The 22,939-nt window shown below is 37.5% G+C and overlaps 1 protein-coding gene across 2 annotated transcripts in view; it reads right to left on the bottom strand.

Moving 5' to 3' along the window:
* Window positions 1-22,939, bottom strand: part of MAP3K15 (mitogen-activated protein kinase kinase kinase 15) — a 91,062-nt gene that overhangs the window by 42,494 nt on the left and 25,629 nt on the right. The window contains exons 2-7 of one of the 2 annotated variants that reach the window (XM_074151653.1): window positions 21,991-22,130; window positions 18,653-18,676; window positions 13,745-13,816; window positions 10,295-10,488; window positions 7,903-8,071; window positions 6,490-6,596 (exon numbers count right to left, since the gene is read on the bottom strand). In XM_074151653.1, the coding sequence (XP_074007754.1) occupies window positions 6,490-6,596; window positions 7,903-8,071; window positions 10,295-10,488; window positions 13,745-13,816; window positions 18,653-18,676; window positions 21,991-22,130 (706 nt within the window). The remainder of the gene's footprint in view (window positions 1-6,489; window positions 6,597-7,902; window positions 8,072-10,294; window positions 10,489-13,744; window positions 13,817-18,652; window positions 18,677-21,990; window positions 22,131-22,939) is intronic. The other variant, XM_074151661.1, reaches the window with a different exon arrangement.

The following is a 22,939-nucleotide window of genomic DNA, read 5'->3' as shown; positions in this document are numbered from 1 at the left end:
CATCGTTTGCAGAAAGAAAAATCTATCATCCTTTCCCCTCCCCAAATTTACTTGCCAAACACAAAAATTAGATACTGCTATCAATAAATACTATCAGGAAGTCCCTGAGCCACAAGTTGGTGGAAGCAGTGGGAGTATTCAGGGAGATTTATCGCTATACATTTTCCTGTCTCCATACTCTTCCCCAGGCATCTACTACTGACCACTGCCAAAGATATGAATCTAGGCTAGAAAGAACTATGCCTCAAACCAGTATGGCCATCCTTATCCTGTTTCTCTCCCCTACCTCTCAAACACCATATAGAAATCATATTCAGATTACAGCCTCTCACGTGGAATAACACTGCCTTAAAAAAAAATATTTTTTTTGCTGTTTCTTTTTGATTCCATGGCTTCATACTTCTTTCTTCCCCCTCAAAACGATTCTCTTCTATGAATCCTTTTCTCCACTGCAATCATTATAAGGAATAATAGTTTTAAATATCCCTAAAACAAAAATTCTTCCTGCTTCACAGGCTGTTTTTACCAGCTTTAAAGCATTGGCATGGTTAAGGAGCCAGAACTACACTAAGTAAACCAAGCCTTTGTTCAAAGTTAACAGGAACAGCATGGATTTCACTGGGACAAGAATTAGCTCGCTCTGTAAATAAGAGCTGATACAATCTCTCTTTTCACCTTTTTGTTCACATCTTCCCCTGTATGGCTTATTTCCATCTGTCTAGCTTGAAAAGACTATAGAAAACCATATGTCAGTGAAAAGTAATTCGCTCAAGGGAATCCACCTTTGGTTTCTTTTATATTTCATGTTGACTTATTGATTTGATCTTCCCTTATTATTTCAAGGCCTCTATAAGCAAACAGATTTCTTAAAGAGCAATGCACAGGGGAATAACTCAAACCATAACAAACAATTCTGAAAATGTTTCCCATAGAATAGCATATTCAAAAAAAGTAACCTGTTTTTTCCACTCTAGTCCTGTATGAATCTTGTTTATCTTCTGATTTCAGCCTTGAAGCAGCTATCAATAGCTTACTGCGCATATTACAATTAAAAAAGCCCACCCTGATCTCATCTCACTGTCACATTGCAGAGGAAATGTCAGTGAGACAACTTAATTGGTTAGTATAAATACAACCATTCATAAAGTCACTGGTCTTCATATAAGATACTGTGTTCATTTATTATCATGTACAATATCTCTTCTTACTGTAATGATAAGTAATTAATAAAAACGTGTTTTGAATTTTCTTGCATAAATAGGACACCATTAGTTAAGTGTGACTTAAAGACTCCATAGCAGATGATCTGAACTGCTACTAACTGTACAGAAATCTATAGCAAAAAAGACTTCAAAAAAATTCATAATTATTGAGTAAAACAACAACAAATTTGAACTGGAGTTATTACACTTGCACTCTCACTTAAAACAATAAATTAATTTGTGAGTTAAGACACATTTCACCAAGGATGCAATTTATTGTAGAACCTTCAATATTTGAAGCAGTGAATGAGGAAAACAAGACCCTAAACCAGGCTTTGAGACTGGAACTAAATTTGCAAGTCTCCAGTTAGATATGACAATGAAAAAAACAGCTTACCCTCCCCCCACCCCATACATACTTCAGGTGCTTCATGCAAGCCACTCATATAAAATGAGGAACCCCATTATGTGTTTTTTACTAAATCTGAGTAATCACAGAACAGAACATTTTAAATAGCCCAGTGTTTTTCAATGGGAATAATTTCCTATGGCTACTATTATTCACAATTACTAGTGATTTTTCTACTTGCACCCTGTTATGCCCTTCACTTGCTAATTGCCTTTTTTATTATTGTATTGGAATATGTTGCTTGTTAAAACACAACATGCTGAGTTAAATAACAGTGACTGTAGCTGCCCTCATCTTTAATATATGTGAAGACAGAACTGCCTTGGAACAAGACTGAAGTCTTTACAGTTCTGGCCTCATGCCAGGGCTGGGTTTGGTTATAAAAGTCTACTCTGCTTTGAACAGAATTTGGCATACCCTTTGGCCTTTTTGCAAGCTTCCAGAACTTGGTAACTCCAGTCCTGGTAAATAAGGCCAACTGGAAAATACTCAAACATAGGTGTACCGTGAATCAACAAAAACTTTGCTACGCAGCCCTAAACTAGTGAACTACATCCTAAGCAAATAGTCGTCTGACAGCACACTTAGCATTTGACTTAACTATAAGTATCTGTACTTTATCTACTATATATACAGTACAGCAACAGGAAATAAAACAATAAGGAACAAACGAGCATCTGTTTTTATTACTCTCTTAACCTGATTACAAACAAGTAAAATTCACGGAAATGGACTGCAAAACTTTCCCCCCCATTGGCTTTGATCATGATTTGTACTGCTTGTGACTTGCTCCATGTTTTTAGATAATTTGAGGCAATAGAAAACACAATAGAAAATGGTTCATTTTATTCTAAAATAATTAGAGAAGATATTATATAAACTTTTTTTTTTTAAATACAGTATCACAGTTATTGCTTTCTATAAAAGACTTGGTAGAAAACAATAGTAGGTTTTTCTAAAAAAACTTTAAGATCTTCTTTCACTGTACTTTCTTTCACAATTACTTATTGGAGGGGTGACTGGATGCGTTCATATATGCAGATTCTGTAAGAGATCAAATCCCAGGGTGAAATCTTCCACAAAAATAGGCTCATTGACCAGCTCCTCTGTGCGTGAATCTATAAATTCATCAATAAAAGCACTTGGGAGACCTCAGCTATACGAGCAGTATGTGAAAAAGCTCATCTGGCAAGAGCCAGGTCCCAAGACTAGCAGTATTAAGTCAGCCCCATGAACTATAGCTGTAACTCACACAGGAAAGCAGATTGGATAAAAGTAACAAACATAGTGCCATGCAAACCATGACACACAGAGGAACACTCTTTAAAACTACAAAAACCTCAAAATTTCAGAAAAAATCCAGAAATACAGGTCATCATTACAACACAAATTCAGGCCTCGTTTGTGTACGTACCAATGTAAAACTAAACTGTGTGATCAAGGAGGGGATTTGTGTGGGTTTTGTTTTGTTTGTTTTTGTTTAAAGGAAACATGACTACTGCTCATCTCATACAAGAGCTGGTTCTCCTGTGAGGTTCTGCCATGGACATGTATTTGCTATTGGTGTTCAGGCCCCTGCCTTAGAAGTCGGGATGCAGGCAGAGTAGAGGGCAGGAGCTTGAGGAGAAAGGACAACCATTCACCTGAGGCAGCTGGAGGCCATCCTGCATGACTATCTTCTAGTTTTAAGCAGCTCCCTTCACCCAAAGACTTGCCACTGAAATGTGCAGTCCTCGTTTTATAGGGTTCTAGCTTGAGGGCCTGAAGGCTAATTAATAAAGGTGCATTTACGTTTATTGCTGAAGACAATGGGAACTTTAAATATGTTTCATGTTTTATACTTCAAAAGAAAAATCACACTAAGCTAAGAACCTTTAATAAGCAGACCTCATGTATCTGTGTGTTAGTTCCACATCTGTAAATGTGAGTAAACACCATTGTCCAATTTCTCCATAATATGGTGATAAATTACTCAGGTATTGCAACAATAAACATGAAAGGACCCATACGGAACTAATGATAATTCATGTGTAGGATGGAGGGCTGTGCGATATAATAAATATGTGTTTATTTATCATACAGCATTGTTGTATCTTTAACAAGCAGATCAACACAAAATATTGAGATACTGACCAGCTGACCTTCAGCTATTCCAGTACAACACAATAGGCAAAGCTCTTGAGGAAAAAAAATCAGACAGCCTTCAATTAGACACACATTTAAAACAGAGGGAATAAAATGGCAACCCTAATTCAGAAATTTCTTAGCTTTCAAGGATCTGGAACTATGAGAGCAACCTCTCATGGTAGGTCCGATACCTCATCTTCACCTTACGCAGTGCTTGCCTCCCAGGCAAGGTATACCCATGGACTGAAGCTAAGAGCCACCTACCCCTGAAAAACCCAGCCCTCATTACACAGCATCTTACTTCATACCAAAGCTGTGAATACAAATGTTGAAAACATTCATGTTCCACATTTGGGATGAACTTATATCTAAATATATGTTCCATCCTAGGCCTAAATTACAATCAGACCTAAATCTCAGCTGGGAGGCAACAACGAACATCTTAAACCAACCCGTGTCTGTATAAAAGAGAGCACTCTGCTCTGCTTGTGTGTGGACTCAAAATTAACTAGCTAAAAATACGGGTGGAGGAATGGCCTTTTGCTCCCTAGGACTTCTAAACAAGCAGCACCTAAACCTATTGAGATAGCCCAGGCTTGGAAACAAGCACAAGCCTGCCATTGAAAACATCCATTATTAGCCTCTGTTATTAGACAAGAAATACAAATCTAAGATGCTCTCAATGGACTGCTCTGAAATTGAAACCAGGGAGGAGTTAGTGATCTAAGAGAAGGGCTGTGCTTAAAAACCTGCTATGTGACTCAAGGTACCAGGAAATGTCTGCCTCCCCTACATAAAGCAATAGTTAAGTGCTTTAATACATTTCTGCACAGTACCCTGCAGGCAGGCCTAGGCTTGCTTTGCTCATGGTCCAAGCCAGGTCAGACCCAGGCTGGCTCTGAACCAGAAGACGTGCAGCTAGGCTGGAACTGTGCTAAGTCTAAAGTAAAACATGCCTGTCCCTTCCCTTTAGCACATCTTGTTAACTTGGACACAGAACTGCACACAACTGTGGTTCAGATTGGGCTTGTGTCCACCTGACGTACCAGCAAAGACCCGAGGTCCCCAGAAGCAATCCTCTACCACTTACCTGCCATATCCCCAGCTCTATGCAGCACTAGAATAACATTGACTTAAAAACACTAAGTGAAATTAATTGCCAAGAGAACTCAGTTACAGAGTCCAAGAGGAAATAAATGAATGACTTTCTCTGTTGATTATGATCACAGTTCTGGCACAGTTTCATAATGAAATTCAGCAAACATTAACTTCTGGAGGGTCAGATATTCTTACAGCTGCTAATTCTATTTTGCTTATGATTTATTTTGTTCCTGGTAGGCTCAATCAGTTGTACTGAGCAACATTAATACTGTTCTGTATGCTGTAATTAACAGAATGTTAAGTGAAAACATTGTTCTGTATTCTTATAAATAGATTCTGATAGAACTCGCTAAAAAGAATTTGTTTTTAAAATAGAAAAAATAAGGGACTCAAAAATCCCATGGAAGTAAGATGCTAAAAGCAACACTTTAGGGGTCATTTTGAAGTAAGAGGGCTTGTTCTAAAAACATTCAAGTCTTAACTTTTGACTTTTGTCCATCATTTTGTTTCAAGAAAAACGTCTGTAGAAGCTTACGGATGGAAAACTGGTCATTCATTTCTGAAAAATCTTTTCCATTGAAATATTTAAATTGTTCCCAGAAGAACATAAGGAGAGTCACTCTGGTTCAGGCTAGTGATTGATGTAATGAAACCTATTTATGGGAAAGCAAGTTCACAAGCAATTAATTTTGTCTTGTCTCACCAGGGTGCTATTGGCATTGCCAAAACAGAGTGATAGAAAAAAAAACACCACCAAACCCCAAAATGCAGTGATATCCAATATTTTTCTGAGCAATGGCTTTGCGTTTACTCCTAAGTCTGATGAAACTGTTAAATGGCACCAGACTTATTATACTTTCCATAAAATGTCAAAGGAACTGCTTTTATAGATCTAATGTTAAGCTCTTCATCCCTTTGACATATGCCATCCTGATGCTGCTCAGTGCTAATTTTTAGTTAGATTGCAGGTCACAATTTTTAGATTTTTTGTAACATACGGATTGCACCTAATCAGTTCCTTTATTATTACATGTTATTTCATTTGTATAAGATCTATTTTCTACAACACAATCTTAATACAAATTCTTTAGAAATTAAGTAACTATTATACATAGGCACTTAGAAATCTGTAGCTAACTAGAAAAGTTCAGTAAGATTTCTGTGCTTCCTAATCTAGTAATGTGCCTGTAGGTCCAGATCACCTTTCAGCCTTTCAAGGACTGTATCATGAATGTGTATTCATGGATCAAGCACTGCTTGTTACCTATTACTTTAATAACTCATCCATAACTCTATTATGCTAAACTTTTCAAGTTGTTCAGAATAATCAGTGACTCAAAATAAACATTCTCAGCCTAACCAAGAACCGATTGGTGTCACTGAAGTCTTTCATGATTGCTCAGGTGGTCTTTCGAACAGATCCACTCTCATCAGGCTGTTAACAAAATGCTGCTTGTTGGAAAACAATGATTTCAGAAGTTACAAGCTGTCCTGGTATACAGGAAACATAGGATCAAAGAAAGATAACTGTGGTGAATATCAGCGTGTGCAGAAAGGGAAAAGAATTTGATATTATCTGCACTATAAATTTATATGTAAGCCCATATAGAACAGCAACAAAATGAAACAACCTCAAACAGTCATTCTTACCGATTCAACGCAAAAGCATAATGAAATTTAATATTGTGTTGATCAGCCAGATCACAGGTAGGAAGCATTTTTAGTGTTTCTACCAGCTTCACCATAGCATCGTAGTCCTGGTATTAATTAAGAAAAAAAAAAAGAAAGAAAATAAAAGAAGATGAAAGCAGAGAAAAGCATCACTAAACTAAAATGTATCATGATTGCTAGAGAATCTCTCTGCTGACTGTTCTAGGAAGAGTCAGTGAAACAGCCATGAACTCTGTGTAAGGAATTAAACAGGGATTTTGTCTATCCATGTCAGTACTTGGCTCTTCCTCATCTCAATGCTACTGCCCAAATTACTGAATCCCTCTGGCCAGTTCGATCAATTACACTTCTAGCATCAGGAAGGAAAAGTGATGAGTCTGGCTCTTTCAGAACTTATTAAGCACTTCTGATGAATGACACTTCATCAGGTCATCACAGACTTGAGCACAGTTCATCCTGCAGCACATCAGCCGAGTGTGCATTCATTTTTGTTTCTCAGTGTAATCCACGTATACATACCTGAAGAGGCCAGTTTACTGACATCACAAATGGCCTCACATTACTTACTTTGTTTGTTCAAAAAATATTTCAAGATGATTACACTTCTCAACAGAAAAGATCTTTCACAAGAATGCAAATTATCATGAGAAGTCATCAAAATGAAGTTGGATAAAATGCTACAGGGAAATATGTATCTCAGAATGAAAAGCTGGGTTATGCAGGATGATGTGGTCAGCCACTGCTCTCATGACCCGTTTATACTTATGAAATAACCAACATAGCTCTTGATGGAAAAAAAATTCCATAGAATGCTTGAAAGTATATTTTAAAAGACATGTCAAACACACAGACAGGCAGTTTGGAAATACAGTATGCAGGCTGTGTTTTAGCAAAAGCAGAACTTATTTTAAAAAAAACAAAATCAAGAAAAAAAGGGTGCAGTTATATTTTAAAAACAAATTAATGTTTCTTTGAAGGATAGTTCTCAACTTGAGCACCTCTGGCCAATACAATGGCCACAAAAAATGCATTTTCTTCATTTCTAAATATATTTGACATTGGAGGCAGAGGAGGTAAGGGAGGGAAGGGAAAAGCAAACCTCTTGCATCAGCAGGGGATTTTTTTTCTTCTATTTTTTTTTTTAAAGGGCATTAAAAATGACTGAAAACAAAGGAGGACACCTCAGAAATCCATCTAATCTGTGTCTCTTTTTCATAGGTGAAATAAATAAGAGTCTAAAGCCCCTTAAATTGCCTAACAGACAAACCAAACTGTTAATGTAACAATTTAGTGTCAGCTTTGAATCACTGTTTAACAAACAATGAAGTATAGCAGAACAAACGAGTCAAAAACCCACGGTAAAATAATCTTCCTTAGTCTTTAGGAACATACCTGAATATCTCTGTAAGAAAGAAGCAGGTTTATGACAATATCGGATGTCAGCACTTCAGTATTATCCATACGAAGCTTAATCCTGGCCAGCTCCTTAGCCAGCTCATCTCCTTGATACTTCTCTCTAGCTTTTCTAATATCATTGAGCAATGTTTCTTTATAATAGGCACTAAATAAATAGAATATAGACATATGGGAAGAAGACTGTTAGATATTGCTTGTGAAACATGGTTATATTTCTGATAAGAAGCATAATTTCTAGTAAAAAAAGTACCATTTCCTAAGAGTGAGGTGCACATCAAATGTTTCTACATTTTTCATTTACTCATTATACATATTTCACCTTGCACAACCTCAGACTGTGGGGCTATGTATCAATATGTTTATACCCAGAATTGTGAGATAATTTTATCAACACAGTAAAACCGGAGCATTTCTTTTTCCCCATTACTGACCATGACAGATGTGGTACTTTGTATCTGTATCCTGAAGACAGCAGCAATTGGGATAATAAAGTGACAGAGAGATTAAAGACCAGTGTGGTGTAAAGAGGAAGTATGTGATTTTATCATGAAAGGAGGTAAAAGGCTTTTAGACAAAGAAACTAAAAGAAAAACAAGCCATCAAAAGCTGATTTAGTTACAGTCTGTTTGATGAACACAATACATAATGTGGGCAGGTTCTACGTAAAATCCCCCAGTAAGTGCATCTTATTTACTCTAACATCCGTGCACAATGCAACACCAGAGATTTGTAGAATACAAAATCATATATACATTATCTGTATGAGAGTTATAAACAACCTGGACAGGCTACTTAGAGGTAACTTTATCTAGAGCAGCTTATCGAGTCTGTAGTTTGGAAGTTAGCAGATGTCACCTGACAGATACTCAAGTGCATACAATGCTTTTGTTTACAAATGAGTATTGCAAGGTATTCAACTTTGCTTAGCACGAGCCCTACACATAGCAAAGAAAACTAGGTTCTCTGTCTAATAAACATTGTATCTTACATATAACATGTAAGATGTTTATAATGCAAATCAGCAAGGTCACAGTAAGCACTATTGGAAAGCTTTTAATAGTTATTTCACTGTCAGTGGAGGTTAGGCCTAATTCACCATGGATTTCCAATCTCAGGTTTCTGTGCAGCATTGCCTTCTACCAGGCTAATGATAATTAGTCCTCCTTGTGCTAACCGAACCAAAGGGAGGTACTGGATAATGTTTTTCAAAGTACCCAAATGACTTCGGAATGGGAGTGCCTCACTTTCAAGAATGATGCAACACAGCTCTCCTGTATGCTGACCAACTTTACTGAGTTTCTGCTCCTCCTCTTGTCCCTCTCCTCAAAGTGGGCCTGTATTGCTTGCATGTAGCCTCCCCTCTAGCACTGTTTTGGAGAAGTAGGAGGCGACAGCCTGAGCTTCTTCAGGCCGGCAATATCCCAGTCGCTGCCTATCAAGATGCCAGAGAATAGCAGACCTGACATGGATGGAGATATAAGGGACAAGGTGTGTGTGGGCAGGGTCATCTGCGCAGTCTTAAGAGTGGAACAAGATGAAAAAAAGGGAGTTTTTTAGGCAAGCCTTTCACTGGAGTGGGATGGCAATGGTGAAAGAGAAAGAAATCCAAGGCCCTCAGTGCTTCATGCAGCAGACACCGGAAAAGGAAGACCTCAAAGCTCAGTCTCTCTCAGTGTTTTCAGAAACACAAACAGAACTAGACTAGCTGCAGAGTACAGGGTGAACAATCAAGAAAGAGAGATTTCCATCTCCAGCCCCAATCCTCAAAACTCCAACAGTCCCTTGTAGAAGCGGCAGAACAGTATCATGTTTATTAGGTGATATCAGAAGGCTAATACTTAAAAAAAAAAACCAAACCCAACGAAAAACAAACAAAAACCCCAAACCCACAAACAAAAAAACTAGCAAAATCAAAAATAACAAACCAAACCACAAAACCACAGAAGTTACATTTGATTGCCCATTGCTGCCATATATATACACGTATTTGGTGACAGAAATGGAGAGTCTTTGCCTTTGAGCTCTGTGAAGAGGCTGTCATCTTATCTCCTATTACAACTTTATGCACTATAATGTATACTTTAGCACTTTACCTTCCCCTTGGACCGCCTTTGCTTACTGGTATTTCAGAAAGTAACCAGAAATCACTTTCTAGCATAACATGGTTAGTTAACTGCAACAGCTGTAGGACATCAATACAGAAAGCAGTAAAGTTAGTGGTTTCTTTTAACACGTTAAGTGCAGTGAAAAATAAGAAAATTGAAAAAAAAAAAAAAAAAATCAATGCTGCTAGAGATTCTGTATCTTTTTTTATAACATTAAAAAGAGACTACCAAATGTTCTGGAGGTGTGTGTGTTGTAAAATTACCATGATGTAACATGAACATCCTTGAGAAGGCTGATAAACTTGTCCACCAGTGGGACACAAAGTGGCCCCAGGATATTGTCCCAGCTGGGTTGCATGTACTCAGAAGCTCTTCGTTGGGCATCACTTTCACAGCAAAAGTAGTCAGCACAGGGTGTGACGATGTATGGAATAAAATAATAATTGCCACTGGAAGCCTGAAAGAAAAACAGGTACAGTTTAGAAAACAAATGAAAGTGGAAATATGTTTGTGTATACACAGAATATTTTGCTGTCATAAAAACCAGTTAGATTAGGTCTGGTGCACTATGAAGCTTTAGCACACTGTTTAGCACAGGATTTGCAAGCATTAAATTCAAGGAATTTTCTCTGGAAGAGTTACAAACATTAACAAGAGTGATGAATAAGGGTCCGGATCTATTAGGAGACAATATAACAAAACTGTTCAATTTTTTATGCGATGCATGGACCTTACTTGGGTCTGACAGTTACCAGCTAACCTTCCGCTCCCAAATTTTTTTGGTCAGGGATGTACGAGCACCCTCTCAACTCTCTCTGTGCTAGGAAGAATATGATGCAGAGCTCCCCACAAAGAGAGAGAAAACCACAGGCATTGGAAGGACTTCATGGAGACGTTTAATCCAACGCAGTGTACAAAACACCTGCTATATGCTGCCATCAAACATCAAACCCACAAACAACAAAACTTTGAGATGTTTCGTAATACATGTAAGACTTTTAACACAAAATTCTAGAATTAAAAACCAAAAATTCTTATCATTCCACATAAAAAGTGTAAACATGCTCAAGGCGCTGAAAGGGGAGAGGAAACACAAAATGCCCTTCAGAGCCCAGAACCAGCAAGTTCGGAGCCTTCAACTCCTGAGCAAGATTCCAAAAAGCAGACAACTGCAAAGTTTTCCACAGCTACTAGAAGCACCATTATCCCATTTTGAGCTACGGCAATTCTCTGGTGGTTAAAAGAAAAGTAAGCTTTGCATTTCAGAGTAACCAGATAGGACCACTGAAGTATGGGACAGTATGATACACCTAATGCAACCAACTACCACTAAATACCCCTCAACCGTCACCTTGGGGATATCAAGGCATCAAATAAAGGCATCAAATACATACAGCAAATCATACCTTTCATTTTTTCATATCATCTAAGCCTGCAGTAAAGCCGCAGCGATTTAAAGTCACCTTGAACAATGGGAGAATGCTGAGACAATGGAAAGAATGGATATGAAGATTGCACATTTTTATATGCATTAATAAACCAGACAAGAGAAATAAACTGTTCATAGGAAGTAACAATGTAGGGCAGGCAGTTACTAAAAATACAGATGGAAAAAAACTGTATCAGTGACAACCTGTTGCTGATCCGAGACTGCAAGGATTTAGAATTTTAAATTATTTCTAACAGATAAAGATCAAGCCACATTCCTTCCTCAAAAATTCTACAGTACAGTGTTGTAACTATATCATCTGTTGCAAAGTCATCTTAACTTCCTACAAAAAAGTCAGAAGACTTGCAACCCAAACTACCAGTATGTTAAAACGATTTTAGTCTCAGGTTCACTCAAATAAACACTGAGTTCAGTGCAATGTAAAAGCTTCTTGTGTATAAACTCCATCCTTAAACCTGTAACAGTGAATTAGCTCTTCCTGCAATGGAAAAAAAAAAAATCCAGTTTGAAGTATGATGTACCTTGTGACTCAAAGAGAGCTGCACTTACCTACTGCAAAAGCAATTTTCAGAAAAAAATTAAATGATACGTGTGAAACACTGTATTAATCTTATTCAGCCAACATCTCATCTATTTCACTTAGATTTCTTGCCTCTTTTTGGATAGTGAAATCTATGCAATTAAAACCCCATTTTTTATCTATGACAGACACATTTTTGTGTGCAGAAGTCACGAACCCTGCATATATTTGAGCATGTCACCTTGTCTGAAAAGAAACCAGCTCCAATTTTCTAGCTCCTTCTGTCTGATATTTACATATTTATTATATTTACATATAATAAATTATAAAGCCCCTTCATACAAGACCTTCTAAGGAACCTGAAGGTATGCAAGTCCCTAGATACTGACAAAATCCATCTGTGGGTCCTGAGGGAGCTGGTGGATGACGTTGCTAAGCCGCTTTCCATTATATTTGAGAAGTCATGGCAGTTTGGTGAAGTTCCCACTGACTGGAAAAGGGGAAATGTAACTCCCATTTTCAAAAAGGGAAAAAAGGAAGAGCTGGGGAACTACAGGCCAGTTAGTCTCACCTCTGTGCCTGGGCAAGATCATGGAGCAGATCCTCCTGGAAACTCTGCTAAGGCACATCGAAAATAAGGAGGTGATTGGTGACAGCCAACATGGCTTCACCAGGAGCAAGTCATGCCTGACAAATTTGGTGGCCTTCTATGATGGGGTTACAGCATGGATGGCTAAGTAGAGAGCAACAGACATCATCTACCTGAACTTGTGCAAAGCGTTTGACACTGTCCTGCATGACTTCCTGGTCTCTAAATTGGAAAGAGACAGACTTGATAGATGGATCACATGGTGCATAAGAAACTGTCTGGCTGCACTCAAAGGATTGTTACCAACGGCTCGATGTCCAAGTAGAAACCAGTGATGAGTGGCATTCCTCAGGGATCGGGCAAGTAGGGCCAAATGTAAAGTGCTTTTTGTCTTAAAATACTCTAAACATTTTGCTAATGCTGTTAAAAGTAAACTTTTGACCTTAATAACATAAACCTTTTTTTTTTCAATTGAACTGCTACATTTATTCCAGTGTAACTGTCGCTTTGTGACAGAGATGCTCCACTGTAATTAAAGGGCTTTCCCCCCCCCCAAGAGAAATAGTGTTGAGTAAAATCTCTGCATTTTCAGAGAGGGAACTATGCCTGCACAGCTAATAGCCCAATTATTTTACTTGAGCCATGTAGTTCGTTTTACCACTTACTCAAGAGTATTAGGAGTGCTTACCATACCTTTCAAAGCAGTTAGATGGAAAACACACAGGATAACAGAAAATGAACTGCATTCACTCAAAGTCGTCACTAACTCCTGAGTGTTCAGAGAGTTTAATTCACTGTTGTCTTCAGACTTAAGGCTTTCACAGTAGTTTTCTGTGACATTACATTCCTATGCAGCTTGCGATATACATGACTAAGGTATTACAAACTCTTAAAAAATACTTCCTTTTCTAAAGTTGAATTTAAGCAGTATTTTTACGTAAAGATTGTGAAGAGATATGATCACAAGCCAAACATTCTAAATGCTCAGAATCTAGCTTGCAAGGAACTAGTACTCCAAGTTTACAATCTCTTTGAAGGAAGGGCCCTGCCAAGCACTATTCTTTGTGTATCTTTATACATTTTTAAATGCCTAGAAACACAGTAATAAGACAGCATATCTATTCAACAGAAAGCAGATTTAAAGTGATACATACTTTGCCTATCTTATTACCATTGTGGTATTCAGGAGGTACTTGAACCCGAAGAAAAGCTTTGTGGTTGGCAACCTACTCCAAATTGAAATAAAACAACAAAAAGGAAAACACCACCACAAAACAGCATAAGAATCAAAAAGACAGACATGACACATGAATAGAGAAATTATTAGAGAAAGAAACAACAGAAAATGAATATAGATATTTCTAGCAAGTCCATATTTACAAGGCCAAGAAACCAATGCAGTACTTTGCCATACAGAATGTAAAATTTCTCTATCTACATTATTTATTTGTCTATACAGCTCCTTCTGTAATCATTAAGATGCTTTCAAGTCTTACTTTTATGAAGCTATCAGATTCATTACCTATTAGTTAACTATAATCCAACCACTACAAATACACATCCCTTGAGATAGTAACATTTCCATAAAAACTAACTTTCATAAATAAATTTTAAAAGCCTTGGGTTTTATTATATCAATAGTAACAGTGGTATATTTCGTGATCAGACACATTAAAAGTAGTATTTAATGGGTTATCCATTCCCTTTGCAGTATTCTCCCCCCAAAGGAAAGTCTGTATTAAAGACATTCCTAGTCCTCTTTCATTCTGTGCCCTTTGCAAACACTTTTAATACTTTTGCCGCCTCAGGATTTTTTTGGAAATACATCGTTAAACAACCATATCACACAAACTTTTATATATTGTAAAAATAATCAGAAAATAAAAATAGAAACTTACTCTGCAATACTACTTTTTCAGATTGTTAAATTCATATAATGTAATCATACTTTAGAGTCTTGGCTCTCACATCAATCTACTGGGGCTACTAAATTGGAGAATATGAGTCAAAGTGCCAAAATCTTTCTATTTAGTTTTCTTAAATGTTCATTTCCTTGAAATAGTAGATACAGTCTACTTTATACAGCTACCGAAACTCTGAAGAGACTTTCTGCCAATTACAATAAAAAGTGATTTTTCAACATAAAAATTCCTTGTGGCAAGGATAAATTGCAACCCTGTTCCCTTTAGATCAAGGAGAATTTTTGCTAATGACTCCTCCATGGCCCAGACATTATTCTCTGCTTACTATAAGAGCTGCTACAGGATTTAATGAAAAAAAAAAAAAAATTAAATCTCTGAAAATACTTCATCAGGCCCACAGGCCTAAGCATACTATAATAAACCTTTTGGTTTAATGGCCAGCTTACTTTCCTTTAAATACCTTCCCTGAAAGCAATTAACAGGGTTATTCAAATGTCTTCAGGCATACCATCAACTAAAGAAAAATTAACTATTAAGTCTTTCTCCTTATATTCTGTACTTGCCATCATAATTTTTCCAAAGTAGGAACTTCTCAGTATCACATTCAAACAAATCAAAACAATCAATGTATGTATCTCAAACTATGTGCAAACAATGCTAAAACTATTGCCAGAAGGGCTGTACATTCTGCTTCCTGACTCCAGCAGGTTTTAAAAAGCCCCTTATGCACTCTTTCCTTCAATCTGGGACTTTTTTTTATTCACCATTTCTTAAAGTTCTGTAAAAGGAGAGGAAATTTCCCTATTAAAAAAAAACAAAACATCAAGGATAGCAACAAAACATTGCATCAAAAGTGAACATTCCCATGGATTTTGTCTGTTATATTGGTTTGGAGGAAGATCATATTTTTAAGCATTTTTTGCTTTTGAAAATCCTTGAAATTTCATTTCTCCAGTAAACCAATGTTTAACTGACATCTAAAGAAACTCCAAAGCACAAACCCATTTTCCACAGATAAATTTATCTTCCTCTACCCTACAGTCCAGCAGCATCCACTGTTTTCTCAAATCTTGATTCTTCCATACTGACACAGGAATCAAACTGTTCTGCAAGTCTGCGTGTTTGCAATTTATTTTATCAATGATTATTTTGACAGAAACTAGGAAGCTGTGCATATACCCTAAGTAAAATTAGCAGCAGATAGTCCTCAAAGCTCAGATGAGCTCTATAGAACGAAAACTAACCAATGGGACACAGAATCTTGACCTTGAATTTCATGCTAGGGCAATTCTTTCTTGGGAACTGAACTCCCATAGCAAATAATTCTTTCCTTTTGTATCCAAGGATGCCATAAATTAAGAATTTTAATTGCTTGTTTGGGGGAGCCAAGTAGAACCGAATCACATTCCACATCTTATCTTATCCCTGAAAATTTCATTCCTCGATAGTGGAAGGAAGTTCTCTTATTCTCACACTCTTTTTTCAGACAGTAAGCTATTAAATATCTCAGATTTACATCACCCCAGCATACTACTGTATAATTTTCACTGTTAGATCAGCTATACTCATGCCAAATCCCAAATGAATTGCTGACCTTTTTTTCTATGCATTGTTTTCAGCTGTAAGTCCAATTCCCTTGCTCTTGCCTCCTCCTTGATGCTGAATTAGCATACCAGTTTCCTTACAAGGAAAACACCAATTTTCTTCAAGGCTTACTTGTAATACACAAAAGAAAATCACCATAAAGGACACAGTAGACATTCATCTTCTCCATAGCTTTAACACGGCTCAACACCTATTCTGTGCTATGATTTTTTTGCACCTTTGTACATGACTAGAGATTTGCAGGATAAATAGCAAAGGTGAGGGCAGGGAAACCTCACAGAAAGCTCTGAGCCACAGCAGCCACAAAAAGTTCCACTTGTGCTGCTGGAAAAATGGTGTGCAGCGTCTAGTAGCAATCTCAGTTGTCCCTCTGCACTTATACACAGTGCAGACGCTTGGACACAGAGCTTGTAAGGTACAGAGAGGACTTACATAAAACCAGCAATAGTATTCCTGTGGCTACCTCTGGGTTGGAAGAAGGCTTAGCAGCTCCAGTATCGATCCTGTTTCCAACATGTCTGCAGATGCTAGGGAAGAGCGTGTTTAAGCTCTTTCTGCTGTTCCACTGCTATGGCAGGGGCGTACCACACTTTTCAATCAGGAAAAGTGAAAGGAAAATACAAAACCCTAGTGCAAGGGTTGTACCTAATATTCACCATGTACTTGATTGGACTCAGTAATTTCACACCAGTTCTGTATCTACTTAACTAGCACAGCAACCCTCATTAGCAATTAACTTCAAACAAGACATGGCCTGTACGGTTGTAAAATGTATGAAGCAAGTAGCACCATACTGGGGAGGCAAACTGCATGCCTCTCATGACAACTCATTGGATCCAAAAGGAGGGGAAAGCAACTGTCTATCTGAAGTCAGCCCAACTTCGAAAAACAAAGTTGAAACCTATTAACTACTTAGCTTGCTAATTAGTTTTTCGTAATTTCCGATTAAAAAACTGAGAATGCAATACGGGAGTATATTTATCTAATAAAAGAGAATATGCACAAGCTCAAATAACACAAAAGTGTGAAGAATACATACTTGATATTTAAAGCCATTTATTTTTTCCTCATTGTATTTTACTCACAATTGTTTTCTTAATTTAAGCACTTGAAGAAAGTGGGTTAGGCAATCCACCCTTTTTAAAGTAGGAAATCAGGATCCTAGTTTCAGTATGCCTCCCTGCCCCTTTTGCTAGCCACATGGTGTTTACAGGTCTAATACCAGGCCCTGCTGCAGAAACCATGTCATCAGATCCATCTTTTCTTCTCTTCCACATGAAGTAAATACCTCCCCCTCTGTGGGAAAAAGAACCTGCCAAAAGAAAAGACTGCAGGGTGCTAATCTGATCGCACTAGGCTGAACTTGCTACCGTCCTCTTTGCCTTTACTCCATTTCTGGAATTACCACCAAATGGCTCAGTCACAATTCTCCCTCTTGTTCTGGATGGGAAAACACATGCTTGTGATATTTTGATCATCCACCAGTCAATGGATAGTAGCATTCACAAGAAAATCCACCTCATTCTGAGCTCCCCCCATTCACAGAGCTACAGGCCAGTAAATGCATTTCTCACCCCATGGGTAAAACTAGTTCAAAGATCACCAAGACAGACAGCAAAATGACCTGTATTTACTCATGTGCTCAACCTGATCTATCTTTAGCCTGCATGCAGCCCTGTGGCCAAGTATAAACAGCAGCTCAAAATAAACTGCTGTGACTAACGCATTATCTCTTCTAGTTTTATTTTAAATTATTAGCAAGCTCTAAGAGCATTTTATTATTTTAGTCCTGCTCTATATTCTTCAAAAGAAAATAAAAGTATACAGTGAATGTAGGGAAAGAGAAAAGGATAAATGGAAGTTTAAGATTTTTGCAAATTCAATAGTCTTCAAAATAACAGTGTAGTGTTTAACAAAAATAACCACTAACATGATGTAAAGTATGACAAAATATATAATGGTCTAAGATATTGTGGCATATTCCAATAAGCCTAAAATAACCACTAAATTTTACCTTGGTTCAGGCTTACTTACTTGTTCGGGTTTACTTGCATTAAAGGTAAGAATATTTTTACTTTGGGAAACAAGCTTTTGCATTCCTAAGTCAAACCTGTGAATTTGTGAGGAAGAGGGATGGGTATACAGTAGCCAAAGCTGTTTGAGATACAAAAGTAAATCCTGTATTAAGGTATCACACACATATACATTTGCACAAGTGGATGAAAGTAGTAGAGAGAGAAAGAGACTTTGAATTTCTGAGTTTACATTTTGATCCATCAACCTACATATATAACATATCTACTGGCACTTTTCTAGAACTTAAAGAAGAATTTCTAAAGAAAAGTAATTTTTTAATCTAGCTTTACCTTGGAAACGGAGTCAGCAAGATTTCCACTAGTTTGAATTGTATACATAAAACAGGCTTCCTTCAATCATCTAGAGCATATATATGCTTGGCAGCTTTGTTATTAAGGCTTGCTTCAAATGTAGTATCTTAATTTTGTGTTTTAAAATGAAAGTGGATTTAATACTTACTGTGTTTTTCTGAGATACCATATCCTGGGAAAAAAAAAAAAAAATCTTTATTAATTTTTACTGGAAGTTATTATTTCCAATAAAAATAACTGGTATACATATATATACACACACACGTGTTCTTCACAGCATAATCCACATTTCCCGCTGCAGCAAATTCCAAGTATAGGAACAGAACATTGAGAAAAGTCTTAATAGTTCAGGTTAGAAAAAAATTAATGATTCAAAAAAGAAACATATTTAAAGAAGTGCCCAGAAGATGAAGTTCTACTTGGTGGTAGACAGACACTCCACACATTTGTGAAACAAAATCATTCCAAGCTGGAGATATTTTTTTTTTTTTTTCCTCTGAAAGAGTATCCTTAAGATACCTAAGACTCCTTTCCTACCTGGATGGGCACAGACCAACACACTCCACCTACACCCTAATTCTTCTCACCTCAAAATATAAAGAGAGTTATTGATACTATGAGGCATATGATAAACCAATGGGCATGTAAACCAGACCTCAAAGATCTCCAGTTGCTGGTAAGTAACCTCCTCCTCATTCTAGTGATGGCTTCCATGTCCAATGCACACCGCTTTGTGAAACTAAAGAGATCTCCAGGTAAGTCATGAAGCAAATGTGAGATATAGACCTGTTTCTAAGCAAGGTTATTGATATAATTTAATTATATGTGCTCTGACAACCTAAGATGATTCTGCTTAAGCAACTTCACATATGACTGCCTGAAACTTGGACAACCACTGCACCAAAATTATATTGTCCATGCACCCTTTTCCTCAACAACAGACAAAATATCAGGGACCATCTAACAGGTTTAGTTCTGCAAATATGACCACCTTTAAATCTGCTTTATATATTCTTTTATATGCTTGGAACTAGGTTGTTTTGGAAAGAACATTAGTGAAATTGAAGAGACAAGTCTTGGGAGAATTTCAGGATGGGCCCTAAGAAATAAGCTATATAAAGTCAGGCTGCCTGAACTTCACAGATCTTTCCAGTAGAAGTAATAGCAGTCATGAACACTGCCTTTATAACACTTAGGCTAGCCACTCTTAAGAGGCATGCACAGCAACCTAGATCCAAGTAAAGTAATAAATTCCTGAAAGGAAGGGGGAAAAAACCTGACCAAATTAGTCATAAACCCAAGAATAAAGAAACACCAGCAGACACTCAAAAATACGTATTAAGCTACCAAAACCTAAACAGAATTACTAACTCAAACTCCTTAAGCCCAATAAAATACCTCAGAACAAAAGTGATAGAAGTCTTAGACATCTGAAATATCACATATCTGTAAATTAATATGTCTACCTAGCTAAGCAAGTATCTCTAATAGAGCTATCTACTGCAGATAAAGATCTTTCTCACCAGGGAGAAATGAATTCTTCTGAGAACTAAGCCATGAAATGTGTCATGAACTGTTCTTCACTGAAAGACTCCAAGCTTCTCAAGTATTCCTAAGAAGGGTGTATTAGCTTATTGGAATGGTATCCAACACTGAACTTAATTGCAGAAGAGGTATCAAGGACATCAGGGTAGGACTGAACCATGTCCCAAAGCCTACTTAAACTACTCTAGCACTTGATCCAGAAGATCTCTTCTACTTGGTTCCAGCAACTTAATTCAAGCGCTCTGATCCCACAGTAAGATACGGGCCTATGCAGGCTGAGGAGGTTATGGAAAAAGCTGGGAGATGAGGAAGAGGATCAGTGAAGCTCACAGAGTTCCCAGCAGAAGAAAGATGAAGGCAGATAATAGCTTTTCTAGCCTGAAGTGACCTGGTCACACTCCAGTGTTCCCAGGTCCCCAGACTTGTCCTTGAGCTGCACATTCTTGGAAAAAAAAGCCCCAGAACTGACACTGCAAAGACTTGTTCTGGCAACAATCTGAAGATCCAACCCATGGATCGATGCAACTGTGGAGGTTGTTCAGCGCTCCAGTTATGGAGCAGGTGCTTGCGTGTGTGCTTGGCACAAAGTGCAGCAATCAAAGCCATCCACAGAGATCTTCATTGGGTAGAGACAAATAGAGGATTACTAGCCTGTGCTTCCCAAGCTTTGGCATATCCTTGGGAGAACTAAATTGATCAAAACATCTGAGTGACAGCACAAAAGAAATGTAAAAATGTGTTAAAGAAAAATAAAAATGAGAGATCTCCTTGCAGTCAGGCATATGAACAATGCAGGATGAAAAGTTGTATCCCTGCCCACTCAGATTAGCTAGAGGAATGGAGGGCATGCAAGTATGCCTTAGCACATATCCACACGGATAACCTCTTTGAGCAAAGAGCATGAGAGGCTCCAACTCTGAGTACTTGTGACTCCAGGTCACATGGAATGTGAATGTGGATGTGGATCACCACCTGAAGAAACGAAGTATGGGATACTAGACACATCAGAGTAAAATTGATGACACTGAGAGCAGAAAAGAGGAAAGAGAAGCTGTGACGGAACAGAGCTTTTCCGTGAAAGAGAAGGAGACATACAAAATAAGATTAAACTTAATATTCTTATAGGATCAAGAGAGGTTGGAGAATTCCAAAAAAGATTTTTGGACATTGGTGGTGTGAAAAATATAAAGTAGTTAGGGCTAATAACACAAAATAAGGAAAAAAAACAGGAAGCATGGACAACGCTGCGCTCAGTGAAAACAGCAAGAAAATGGATGATAGTAAAAGCAGCAGTAGGTGATGACACAGAGGATAAAAGTCTAAATGTGACCTAAACCAAAGAGAACCTGCACTGAGAAAGACAGAAACATCCACAATATGACCTGCATCCAGAACCGCAATTTCAGGACTTAAATGTACAGCAGGTATTACCCTACTATAAAAAATGAACAGCAAGCCTATAAAAAGATTTGGTGAGGATCTCTTTTTTATCTATAAGCAGTAATAAAAAGCAGATTCCTGTGTAGTCTTAGCTACTCAGCACCTAGGAGACACAAACCTCATCTGACAGAAGTGTTTCAATAGTAGGAGTAGGTTGCAATACAGCCTTTTTTCAAGCATTATCATTATACAGACCATAACTTTTTTTTTTACATATACTCAAATTAAAAGGGGGAAAGGAAGGAAAAAAAAATCAGACTTGCACTCTTACTTCAAGTCGAAACATCTGAAGAAAATCGGTTCCATATTATGGACCTTCTCTTAATAACAAGCTTTTATACTATTCTAATCATTAGTATTTTTACTAGCAGCTGTTTTTCTAGCATGATTTTGTTACATAGCTATCAGGAAATCACATTCAATGGAAGTTTCAGAAAAACAGATGAAAAGATATTTAAATACACTTCTAAAATGAAGCAAATTTTGAAGTGAGAACCTTACCTTGAGAGACTGAGCAGTGTCAGCATCAGTGTCATGGTAGAGTATAACATTATTAGCCATGTCAAAGCTTTCACGCACACCAAGGTGGTAGAACAGTGATGGCTGCTTGGAAATATCGCTCATGTCCACAACTGCAACATCTGAAATAAGACAGGGAACAGGAAAAGTGCTAAAAAAATAATAATCTTAAAACCAATTTTATTCTTACACAGGATTTAAAATAAATCCTGAAATTACACATACATTTGGAAAGAGCAAATCAATATATTCAGATAAGAACCATTTTCTCATGGTACAAGTAAATTTTACCATTCATATAAAGAACGAACTCAGGAAATTATCGGTGTGTTACAGTAACTGGGAGGCAGAGTTTATGAACTCTGCTTGAGGTTTAGAAATCACTGCATCAGCAATACCTCAGGTGAAAAAGCAGTTCTGCATTTGCTCTCTGAGATAGGCCTGACAGCCTGAATGCCCGATAGAATGGAAGGCTCCAAACCTTCAGCTGGAACATCTAAGAACAATAATGTAGCAGAAAATTAGGGAAAACTGCGAGACCAAGTTTATCTTAAGAGGTTGAGGTTTGAAGAACAGGAAATTCTTAAACAGTAGAAAAAGAAATGACAGTGAAAGTTGACTCTTAAAAGCTACAGGCAAGGAATGAGAGGAGTCAACCACAAGTAGCCAGAGCAAGACTTCCACTGCTCTTGGATAGTATTCCAGTCAGAAATGGAAGTAAAAAAATTCACGTCAATGGAAGATGACCTATACAGAGAGCTAAGGAGAAATATTGCATATTATGCAGAACAGCTGAGATACAGGCAAAAGATTCTGTGTTCACCATTTGGTTCTCACATAAGCACGAAGGCCAGTACAGAGAGAAGAGGACACTTAATGCTGAGGTTTTTTCCTTGATCCTTATATCCTCTATGCTACCGAAGAAAATTTT

Source organism: Numenius arquata, chromosome 1, assembly GCF_964106895.1.
Source record: "Numenius arquata chromosome 1, bNumArq3.hap1.1, whole genome shotgun sequence".
NCBI classification, from domain to species: Eukaryota; Metazoa; Chordata; class Aves; order Charadriiformes; family Scolopacidae; genus Numenius; species Numenius arquata.
Note: the sequence above shows the minus strand (reverse complement) of the source record. Positions and strands in the feature narration are given on the sequence as shown.